Source organism: Mus caroli, chromosome 6, assembly GCF_900094665.2.
Source record: "Mus caroli chromosome 6, CAROLI_EIJ_v1.1, whole genome shotgun sequence".
Lineage (NCBI taxonomy): Eukaryota > Metazoa > Chordata > Mammalia > Rodentia > Muridae > Mus > Mus caroli.
In genome coordinates this window covers 141,755,253-141,767,547 of record NC_034575.1, presented here as the reverse complement: position 1 = coordinate 141,767,547, position 12,295 = coordinate 141,755,253, and the positions used below count along the sequence as shown (strand labels likewise).

The 12,295-nt window shown below is 44.3% G+C and overlaps 1 protein-coding gene across 14 annotated transcripts in view; it reads left to right on the top strand.

Moving 5' to 3' along the window:
• Sox5 (SRY-box 5) overlaps window positions 1-12,295 on the top strand; it is a 938,356-nt gene that overhangs the window by 808,199 nt on the left and 117,862 nt on the right. For 11 of the 14 annotated variants that reach the window (XM_029478841.1, XM_029478851.1, XM_029478846.1 and 8 more), the window contains one exon: window positions 7,728-7,848. In XM_029478841.1, the coding sequence (XP_029334701.1) occupies window positions 7,728-7,848 (121 nt within the window). Of the gene's footprint in view, window positions 1-7,724; window positions 7,849-12,295 lie in introns of all 14 variants that reach the window. The other 3 variants (XM_029478848.1, XM_029478850.1, XM_029478842.1) reach the window with 1 other exon arrangement.

The following is a 12,295-nucleotide window of genomic DNA, read 5'->3' as shown; positions in this document are numbered from 1 at the left end:
CAAGAGCTCCGGGGTACTGGTTAGTTCATATTGTTGTTCCACCTATAGGGTTGCAGTTCCCTTTAGCTCCTTGGGTAATTTCTCTAGCTCCTCCTCAACCCAGAACCTCTGCGATCTCCGCACTCAGCCCAGGTCTGCAGTTCCCAGGCTTCTCCAGGCCAGAGTCCAGGCAGCTCAGCTCATTAGTGCGGGTTGGAACTTTCCTTGAACTCTTTCAACTGTTCTTGGTCGTCTGCTATCGCTTTAAATAGAGCAAGGCTCTGGGTGTCATCTTCCGCTCTGGTCTTTACCAGTGCGTCTTCCTGTTTGATCCTAAATATTTCTTCTAGTGCACACCTATTTGGGATTGGTCCTTCCTTGTCTGTTGCCCTGTTCCATCCTATCAGCTCTGTAAGCGTGCTTTTAGAACTCTTCCTATTCCTGGCAGAGAGTTCTTTCTACACTGTTGAATCAGCAGTGTGATTCGCCAGCCTACAGGGGAAGGAGTCAGTAGTTGGCGTTCCCAGATTCACCATTGACTCAGGCAGCCCTCTCACCTCTAGCCTCCTCTTCCCGTGGGGTCCTGTCCCCCTCCTGTGAAGACATTCTCGTGTCTATTTTTCTCTCATGTTTCTCCTTTGCCTTGGAATGATTCCCGCAGATGCTCCTCTGTATGCTGGGCTCACTCCCCTGGTCCTGCAGCCAGCAGTACTCACTCTGTCCTGCAGCCATCTTGGGGGGTGGGTGGGTGTGGACCTCTAGTGAAGCTGGTATTCTATTCTCCTTTCTGCTTCTGGTCCAGCATGTCTTCCTGTGTGCCCATGGTGCTTTCGGGCGATCTCTGTGACTGACTGGGTCACACTGAGTTGTAATAATTGTCTCTTTGTCCCACGAGACTCAGAGCAAACGTGAGTGTGAATTTATTTTCTGAGCCTTAGCCATCCCAAAGTGGATGTTGTGCCTAGCTGATGTGAACTGGATGGAAAAGCAAAAAAACAAAACAAAACAAAACAAAACCAATTCATAGAAGGAATGGGGAGAAGCAGAGATTAACAATAATAAGCATTTACTTAAGATGGAACCAAAAAGTTGTATAGTAGAATGTATTAAATATGAAATACTGAAATGAATAATTAATAGTTACTTTTCTTTATAAATGTGTCAGCATAGTTAATTGGTGGGTCACAAATTTTTAGAGGCCATGAATATATGCAGTATCTTCTGGTAGAAGAATAGGTGTTAAGAGACAAGATACATTTCGAAGTTTTAAAATCCGGATGTAGCTGTGTAAATTTGTTGTGACATATTCCAACTTGTGAATCGCATGTCCCCTATTAAAAAAAAAAAAGACTAAAATTTTGTGACAAAAGTAGTTTATTGAAATTTAATTAAAAATGTCACACATTTTAAAAACTTAATTAATAGTTTGGAAGAAATTTCATGCATTCGGTAATAAAGTGAATTTAGTAGTGCTTAAACTTAAGAAATATTCAAAGGTAGCAGATATAGACGATAAGCTTCCAACGGTACAGCTAGCTCATTTTTGAATGTGTCCAGAAAGCCTGGGATTGGTTGACTCCGTGTGCTCCTCTCTCCAAGGTGGAGGCGAGGTTTTAGCAGAGATGAGCTGAACGGTATAGCTAACATACAGCTCCCCACTCGTGCCAAGAATTAGATGCACAGCCCCTGCTTGCCCATCAAATTAGTGAACACTAAGCCCCTAGCTCAGGTGAGGAGCCCCTTCCCACATCACTCTCCCACCCATCTAGCACAGGTGTCGTGTCACAAGTGCACCTGGGTCCGGCCTTACCTTAGGTGTGTTTCTCCTTTAACGTTCATTGCTGATGCATGGGTGTTGAACGCCATAGCTCATGGCTCTCAGAAGCTGTTCTAACACACCTACCTTTCCCACGATGCACACCGCAGGCCCCTTGCACTTAGGAACAATCCTCAGCGACTTAGAGTAGTCTTGGAAACTTTTCAAACAGGAAAATTACCAGCCAAGCTGTTTCCCACACCCCACACTCGGCGTGACCACAGAAGGATCTCTGCTCTTGACTTGAGCCATTTTCATCAGAGGGCAAATTTTTAGCTGAAGAATGTGAGTTGTGAAGATAAAGTGTGCGAGGAAATGTGCTTTAGCTTCATATGAAGCCCGACCACATACTCTTGGAGTGCATTTGCTGGGAGACTCACTGGAAATATGCAACAGTTCCTCTTCTCCAGGCTGCCCTGTAATGTTCTAAAGAAAGCTCACTGTTGAAACAGTGACATTGGGTTGACATGTTTTGTGTAGTCCCTCTTTTTGTCCTGTTGGCCTTAACTTAGCCTTTAAAAAAATACAGCACAATGAACAATGTATTTGGCCAAAGTAGTTTGACTTTCTTGTCAGTGTGATGGCTGTTTCTTCGGTAAGAGAGCCCCTGGGGTTCTCCTCTTTTTAAAGTCTACTGTTTCTCACTTGTCAGTTTTAAAATATTTAGACACTGAAAATCTAAAGTTATAACAAAATATACTCAATAACTATCCATAATAAAATAAAAATTTCAAATATACAGATTTAATAAAAGGCCCCAGGAATTTTACCTTGTCCCTCATAACATTACAACTTTTACCACATAAAATAGATTGTGCTATTGAATAATACTCTCACATTTGTCCCATAGTAAAAACAACCATTAAGTAATGTCATTGAGAAAAATCTCTATATTAAAACAGTGTGTGGGTGTTTTTTTTTTTTAATTTAAGAAAATGTGTGTCAAGTTTGGTGATGCACATCTGTAACCCAAGCACTTGCAAGAAGATGCAAGAGGGACCTGTGTTTGAGACCAACCTGAAAGGCCCTGTTCCCCCACAGAGAGGAAGAAATGAACTTGGAAAGCCACGGGGCAACGCTAGAGCTGGCGCAAGGCCAAGAGAGCAGTGAAAAGCCTGGCTGCCCATCATGCTATCAAGGCAGTAACTGTATCCACGTCATATCCTAAAACGATTGTGAAGACACGAAAAACCCAGAGAATGTTTGCAAAAGGGAAAAGTGACACTTGGATAACAGCTCCTACACAGTAATAAAACATTTCACAGAGGTGGAGTCACCAAGACAACGTGGCAGGGCACACTGGGCTGGCCACCTACAGCACAAGTGTGTAACATGTGCCTCACATTGCTATATTAGCTTCTATCTGCTTCAGAGATCTGACATATGAACCTATGTGGCCCCTGTATGTGTAAGAACATGAAGCCCCTGCAACAGACTCTGCTGTACCTCTCTGATAATTGGTCAGTGGTTACTCTGGGCCTCCACAACTTTGCAGTTGATGGATTGCAGGTGCTCCCAGTCTGTCCAACCTGTTGGTTCATGTGTTCCCCATAAAAGAGCCCGAACTGTTGAGTCCAAACAACACAGTGAGAAAGAAGTTGGGCTCCTTTTTCTAAATAAATTCATAGTTCACAAGGGAAACTCAATGTGATTAAAAGCCATTGAATACCAGAAGTGTCCTGTTATCTCTCCCAAGCATTAGCTTACTAAATTATGAAAGGCAGTAGTTCTTTCTGCTGCACAGTTGGCTGCACTAAGAAGTGCCTGATTCACAGAGACATTGCGCCAGCCTAAAAATCGTCTGAAGAATGAGTACAACCTTGCCATGAAGAAACAATGGGAGGGATTGATTAGTGGAACCATGAGGGCATGCTGCAGAGTGCATTCTGGTGCAGACAAGCAGAGAGCAAGCCTGCAACCATGTCCTTAAGATCTACTGGGGCGGGGGCAAAGGCTGTGTGATGGAAGGTAGCAGGAACAGCTGGAAAAAGAGCTAGGGAGGAAGGGAAATCCATACGGAAAGGCTTGCTCATTCGTCACCACATGGAAGGGAACCATCCAAAGTTAAAAAGCAAGGGGGATAAGTGCAGTGCACATCTGAGCCTTGGGAGATGAACATGGCAACCAAATGGAATCACATGCCTGGCAATCACTTAGGAGGAATTCTATAAGGGGCATGGCTTAGTGTCTGTTGCTGCCTTGGCATTAGGACCTTCCCTTCCCATTGCTGACATGTCTAAAGGTACTTTGGACAAGACCCAAAGAGTTGTTGACAACGACGAAGAATTCTTGGAAACAGCTCTGCTGGGGTTGTCCAGAGCCTGAAATCCCAGGATCTGGGATGCTGAATGAGGGGCTCCTCCGGATACGTCTCTCCACTTCTGGCTCTATGGGGGGACCTTGTCTCAACGCAGTTTTCTCTTTAAGCTTGGGTACACACCGAGATCATTAAGGGTGCTTTGAGGAAGGCTGTGGGCTGATCTTTGGCCTTTGGGACTGAACACGGGCAGGAGCCTCACGCTGGGCTTTCTTGAAGCTTTTCACAGGACTCTGGAACTTATAAGTTCGATAGTTGCTTCATTAAAACCAGTCTGGGCATAGGTTTCCTGAGATGTGGCTGCTCCTCATGGCCTTCCCCTCATATATGTTCAATCCAAGGATTCTCTTCTTTCTGTCAAGTGCTCTCATGAAATTTAGGATACTACACTGTCTTAGAAATAAGCTGGATTGTGTAAGATGACTGATACAATGTGTTGTGTGGAATGGAAAGACTGCATGGTGACTAGTCATTGCCCATAACCAGTGTGGCTGCTAGGTCATCTGTCTCTTTGCCTCTTATTCTCATCTGACTCCTCATACCTCTCTGAAGTAACTCATGCTGTTTGTGTTGGATGTCTGTGGGCTTCATGATTTAGTCAATGTGTCCCTACATTTGTATAGTCGCATACTCTTCATCAATGGAATTTCCATAAGCATGCACCTCCTACCATTCTGCCCTAAAAATAGTGACCATGATCATCCAAGCTTCAGTCTTTGTCTTGATGTAGCATTTCCCCCTTCTGGTACCTCTGGTTCCAGTGTTGTGTGTGGCAGAAAGATTTATAATAATTTGGCAAAAGGCTTAGATTGCAACTAACAGCCATTGCTAAGACAGGAATTCTTCACATTGTCCTATACCCTTTCTGTTCCTCTCTGCTTCTCTTTCCTCTCTCTTTCTCTCTTCTGTTCTCTCTCCTTCTTTGCCTCTCTTCTGTCCCCCTTCTATTCCCTCTACCTTTCTCTCTCTTCCTTTCTTTCTATCTCCCTTTCTCTTCCTGTATCCTTCTCTACCTCTGTCTCTATCCTTCTCTCTCCCTCTCTCTTCCACTGTCTCTCTCCCTCTGTCTTCCTGTATGTCTCTCTCCCTCTCTCCCTCTCTCTGCTCTCCTCCGTTTGCTTTCTTCTCATTCATTCACTCCTCCCTCCCTCCCTGACCCTCATCCTGACCCTGACCCCTCATGTGAACCAGCCAGTCTTAGATATTTAAGCCCAGAGGTTTATTGTGGCAAATGAAACAAAGGAGAAGCCAGAGGTGAGCTTTTAAAGCAAGTCCTGGTGAGAAGCATGTGCACCTTAGGATTCCTAGGGGTGGTGAACAGCAGTGAGACGCAGGCTGAGGTGCGCCACAGGGATCAAGGGATCTTGGTTTTCTTGGCGATCATATCCTGACTGCCAAGCTCAACTCCACACACATAGTTGGTAGTTATTAGATATTTTCTAGGTTGCTGAATTAGTTATTGTATGGAAAGATTAATGAGGAATACGGTGTCAGGTATGTGACTTTTAACATGGTCCTGAATCAGTAACCATATTCCCCAGGACAGACTCTGACAATAGATCCACTCACCTGGGAGACCTCACCTAAAGATTTATTTGACAAAAATGCTAGTTATATTAGTTCCTAACTTCTATATCAGGCAGTCAGTTGACATAGTTGTAGAGATGGTTATGCTAGACTGTATTTGTGTACCTGCCTGCCTCTGCCTCTCCAGTGTACAGCACCACATCTCCCTGCCCTGCTGTCTTTTCTTACATGGGCTCTTGGGACCAGACTGGGGCCCTGTTGATAGTGAGCAAGCACTTGACTGACTTAGCCACCATCAGTTCTGTTTTGATAGTTCATTATTTGTTAACTTATATGAATTTCAGATGATAAGAGGACTGCCAGAAACCTAGAGCCCAGATGAGAGATGACAATGGAAACAAAGGCCATGTTATTCCAGGAGGGGTGTGACTGATTTCATCGAAGAGAGCCGCACAGTCTGACAAATTCTGTAGCCACATGAAGCCTTTTGGTTGTAGTTACATCTCATCAAGCCAGAGGCAAAGAACAGGTTTTTTTTTTCCCTAGGCCCTCTTCAAGGCTACCCACAATATTGTAAAACTTCAATAATTTTTGTGAACACAAGAATTGATTTCCAAGTAACAGCAACTCATAGATATGAGGATACAGATTTGGCTTTAGTTCTATAAGAGAGAATGAGGAAGCTGAGAGATGCCTCGTGTGCAGCATCGCTAAGGGAGCATGCACAGGACCTGAGTGTAGATCCCTGGCAAATGCTTGCCTGTCATCCCAGCACTGGGGCAGCTGAGATGGGAGCGTCCCTGGGGCTCACTCACCTGCCAGTCAAGCCAATGGATGAGCTCTTGTTCGATGAGAGAGGCTGCCTGGAAAAAATACAGTGCAAAGTAACTAAGGGGGATACCTGACTCAGGCCGCTGCCCTCCACATGCAACGCAAAGCCGGATGCATGTGTATGTACCCTCACGTGTGCATACATGCGTGAATGCACACATACATTACACACACACACACATAGAATTAACACACACAGGTGTGGTTTATAAAGGATTGTTTCCTCCATTCTGGGCTTTTTAAACAGTATCTCACTCCTGAAAGACTAGAGTGTGGCATTCTCACTGGGGAACTTCATACCAAATGCATTCCCTTTGCTGGATGTTGAACTCAGCTATCCTTTGAGGTCTTCTAGCTGTTCCCTCTGAGGTCGTCCCAAGGCATGCCCTTAAAGCCAAGTATCCAAACACATTTGTGTCAACAACTAGTCTTTACCTTTATCTCCAGCACATGTTCACTGCATGTCGTGATGGGTTCATAAAGACCCTCCCTCTCACATGGATTATGTATTTTAATCATAGCCACCCGTGCCCCCACCCCCTTTCTCACTTCTTATCCAAATAGCATCCTTATGTCCCCAAGTGCTCTCTCACTTCCGGTTTCATGTCAGTATATATACGTGCATGTGTGTGTGTGTGTGTGTGTGTGTGTGTAGAGAAAGAAGTGAATCTATACAACTGTATAAAATCCAGAAACCCAAATGAAAGGAGACATGCAGTATTTTTTGTCTTTCAGAGTAGGACCTTCTCACTTAACGCAATGCTCTTCATCTTACATCTTTTTCCAAGGGCATAATTACCTGCTTTGCTGTGACTAAGACTGCACAGTGTGTACGCCCTGCTCTTTTTGACTTATTTCATTCAAATGAATCATTTGCGGGCAGATGTCGAGGCTTATCTCAGGCCTTGGCTGCCGTGACTGATACTATAAGAAGCATGGGTGACAAGCGTCCCTGTGGCAGGTTGCATGGGCATCTTTCAGGTCCATATGCAGGCGAGGGATATAGGGATCACATGGGGATTCTCCTTGTAGCACGTTGAGGAACCCCCATATTGACTGGATAGACTGACTTCCCCTTAAAATCACCAATTGATTGTTTCCTTGGCGTGGCTCGCACACTGGGCAATAGCCATTCTGACAAGGGCGAAATAGAATCTGGATGAATAACCTTCTGCTCTAGTGACATAAGGGCCGCATGGGTTGGAACATGGGTCAACAAGACTTCTTCTCTTTGATTCCCTCTCTCACGTTCAGCAGGTTCAAGGTCAGCTGCCGCCATTGATGATTCCCGTGTTCCCTCCTGACCAGCGGACCCTCGCAGCAGCTGCCCAGCAAGGATTCCTCCTTCCTCCTGGTTTCAGCTACAAGGCTGGGTGCAGTAAGTACTCTGAGCTTTTAATTCTGGAGTGGGTGGAGGGTGAGGCTTTCAGTTGGAGTACTTAGCATAACTGCCACACCAGGAAATGAGTTCACACACTAAGCGGGAGGTAAACCACAGTGATGGTGAAGGTGTAGGAAGGTTTTGCGTTAGCTTGCGTAAGCACGTATCTCATGTCCGTGCCCCCAAAGCCAGTACTTGTCCTTTACACCTCCGCTTTGTGCCTTCCAGTTTCAGCGTACTGCTAAAATAAGAATATATAATGTCGGAGCTCACTTTTTAAGAACTGCCTTCCTATAGTTTTGCTTTGTCCAATAATTTAGCCCCGAATTACCTAGAGAGAATGGGACCTTTGTGTCCTCCATATGTTAATAGCCCATTGTAGTTGGAATGTGAAATGACTTTCATAGACTCATGAATTTTGGACAGCACCCCCACCCTCACCCATGGCAATGATGTTTGCAGAATCTTAAAGACACAGACTTTCTGGAGGATGTGAATCACTTCCGGTGAGCCTTGGGGGTCTACGGCCCTACCTAGTCGCTATTTCCTCATTGATTTCCGACTGGATTTTTGAGAAGCCAGCCTCAGACTCCTGTCTTGCTGGAAGCCATCCCTTTACATTGTGAACTAGGAATTGGCCTTCCTCTCTTAAGCTGCCTCTTGCTGTACCACTTACTGTGTGCCTGCAGCATGCTTCACTCTTCCTGGGGCTTTGAACCTGCTTCAGCTCAAGGGAGGGGTCCATTCCTCGACCTGTGGTGGACACCTTTCCCCCCAGCCCCTTTGTGTCATTTATGATTGCCCAGTTGCTCAATATAATTCAAAGGTTTAAAGACTTGAAATAAGTGTTAAAATCGCAGGGGTAAAAATGCAAAACACCCCCTAACAGGATAATTAGGATTAATTTCTAGTCAAGTTGTGCAGAGATTCTCAAGTTAAGTATCGCAGCTCAAAACTCAGGACTGTAAAAATCCAGACCTCCATTTTCCCCTCTGTGTCGTTTTTACTGACTTAGACTATATCCCTCTTGACTTGGTTTTCCTTTGTTTTCAAATGAATCAACGTATTTTCTTTCCATCCTGGACCCTTGACTTATCCATTTCAGAATACAATTACACAGTTCAAAGTTTATAGATCATCATACAGTTCGTCTAGAGACTTCGGTTTTTTTGGTTTTTTTTTTTGTTTTTTTTTTTTGAGGATAATTAAATGCTGTATTTTAAGGATTTAAAATTCTCAGAATAGTTTCCATACTAAGGATGGGATTTGATATTCTATTGTTACTCTGAGCTCTGTGTTTGTAAGCATGAAGGGTCTTTGCCTTTATTTCTCTTTGTGTAAAGAACTGCTCCTCACTTGAGACAAATGCAGCCAATGTGATTGTGGTTTTGTGTTTTGTTTTTGTTTGTTCATTTGTTTGTTTTGTAATCAAGCTTACTAAAACAACAAGAGGCCACTGCTTAAAAAAAAAAAACATCTTTGCCTCAGACTGCACTGCAAAATATGCATATAGTATCATTTTCGTTTCCAAAAGAAAAGTAAGTATATTTTTAAGCAAATGTGGACATAAGTGCATTAGCAAATACTATGCAGAAGAGAAGAACATATTGAGGGTGAACATTAGCACACCTACAGAGCCAGACACAGGCAGGAGCAGAGGGCTCCTCACCCCTCTTTGGTAGCTACTGTGTTCAATTTCCCCAGTCTCAATGTGTCATGACGGACCAAACCAAGTTTTACCTTTGTGAAAACAGTTGGTATTTTAGCTGTTTGATATTCATGTCTAAAGCTATAAACAATACCACTCCTTCAGTTACCTTGGAAATAAAATTGAACAAAGCTTTTTACTGCTGCTGGCCAACTTCAGTTTGGCACCTTGACAGACTCTAGAACTCTTGGGGAAAAGCCTCAAGAAGGAGCTGGGCAGGCACGAGAAAAACGCTATAGACAGTCTCTTCACCAATCTTATTGCAAGAAAAGAAAATTGGAAGCAAACAAAGCCGGCCACCTCATCTTCAGTGTGACTGCTCACCCCAGTTCCCTGCGTCTGTCAACCTGATTTCTGTATATGGCAGGCGCTTTGCGTGTGATGATACAGTTCTCAATGACAAATACTGGCCAGCCCACAAACTGTGTGGATCTGAAACCAGAGGCTTTTTATCAGCTTGTGAAACGCCAGGCTAAGATTTGTTCAAGAGCTAAAATGTGGATAAATGTTCCCTATAGACACTGGCTGGGGAATCTGCCCACTGCAGTCTGAGTCAACAAATCTTATTTGCAGAAAAAGAGGCTCCTTGGAGAACAGAGGTATCGGTGGAGGTGTTGGTCCTGTTTTGAAAATAATGATAAAAGTGTTTTCTGCCATGGAGTGGGCAAACATCATTGTCCTATAGCTATTGCTACCTGAATGTGCAGCTCAGACTGATGGCAGCAGAGTTAGCAGCCAGAGACCTCGGAACACACTGACTAGGTGCACAGAAAGGGAGCAATAAGTGTCCTCCAGGCTCACCTGTGAGTCTTCCTGTCAGTTCACAGCCATCAGAGTATCGATAACACACCCCCAGAATTCTGTTTGAGCATGTAATTAAGCCAAAAGCATATAGCCTCATGAATCCATACCTAGTTCTTCATTTTCCTACCTATTACTTAAGACCTCAAAGAGTGATTGTAAATATCTGTGGGGGGAATAATGGTGTGTGTTTGTTACTGTTGTCATTGTTGTTGATCACAGACCCAGCCTCACTCTGCAGCCCGGTCCTCCTGCCTCAGAGTAGGGCATCTTGGGACTAGGGGTATCGGTATCAGTACTTGGCCAATAATAAAGGTGACTTAGTAAACCAAGTGTCATCTCATGAGAGAGAGGAGATATGAACTTGAAAGACTCATATGAAAACAACCTGGGTAGGCCAACTCTATCTCACCCAATTCACTCAAGGAGAGGAAGTGACTTGTTCTTTCTAAACTCTTAAGCAGGCTACACTGTGACAAATAAGTTCATAACACATAATTTACAGTTTCAAGACTAATGTATATCTGGCAGTACTGGCTCACTGATAGCAGAAAGCAATCATGACAGCCCATTAAATAAGTCTGGAGTGCAACGCACCTAAAATGTGAGTTCTGAATTCTAAGCCAAGCAGGTACACACACCCCACGATTTAGCTCAATCACTCCAGGGGGTCTACCTCAGGAGTGTCTTCAGAGTAGAGCCCCAACTTGTGAGGCAAAACTTAAACCTGTGAGCGCCGAGGCTACTGCCAAGCACCTACCTTCAAATAAAGGTTTAAGTAGCTTTGGTACCTGCAAAAGTACTTTGTGTTGGAAAAAAGACACATCCCTTGTCGTTGTTTATCTTAGAAAACTCAATCCTACTTTAAAGGGACGAGATAACTGTGTTGTGTGTGTGTTGGTAAACACCAAACACTTTCAACCTGGGAAAACCTTCATAAACCTTGGCTGATGTAAGGGCTGAGGCTTGCTCTGCAGCCTTCTCTGTCTGGGCCCCTTCCCTCTGTGCATGGCTTCCAGCGGATGATTTTCAGGAAAACCCCTGTTGCTCTACAGTGTTTAGTTTAGAAACAGAATTGGGAGGAGTAGATGACTCAGATACTGGTGGCCATAGCACTCTGTCCTTTTCTCGATTTGGGCACAAAATTTCCAATCCTATAATTCTACTAGTCACAAGCATTGGAAATTTTGACAAGGAGGCATTTTATATGGAAATAATAAAATCTTGAGAAAAGTCAAAATTCAGTAAAAGAACAGTTTTTATGCACACTATAAAAATGAGTTGGAAAAGAACTGGCTTGATCACTTAGCACAGGGTGCAGAATAGAATGTGTCATATGACCAGGGATACAGTGTCACCTTGCTAGATGGACAGGAAGCCAATGTCTTGTGCCCCGGGCCTGGGGGTGGTCCTGGTTGGCTCTCAAGGGCATGTTGGGTATTTGCACAACTCAAACAACATCTAGATGCGTCTACTTGGCACTCTGCAATCTTCTGTATTTAAAGTGTGTGCACTTTTCTACTCTATAAGAAGGAGTGGTTGGATTTTCTTTTCTCCTAAAGGTGGCATTGCATGAGGATGGCATGGAAAGTGCTTTAACTCAGGGAGGTCTTGGGGATTTCTGCCCAGTGTAGTGTTACTACTGCGTCTGCTATTGCTGCTGCTGCTGCTGGTGGTGGTGATCATGGTGATGGTGATGGTGATCATGGTGATGGTGATGGTGGTAGTGATGGTGATGGTGGTGATGGTAGTGGTGATGGTGATGGTGGTGGAGGTGGTGATGGTGGTGGTGAGATCATGGTAATGGTGGTAGTGCTGATGGTGATGGTGGTGGTGGTGGTGGTGGTGGTGGTGATCATGGTGATGGTGATGATGGTGGTGGTGATGGTGATGGTGGTGGAGGTGGTGATGGTGATGGTGGTGGTGATGGTGGTG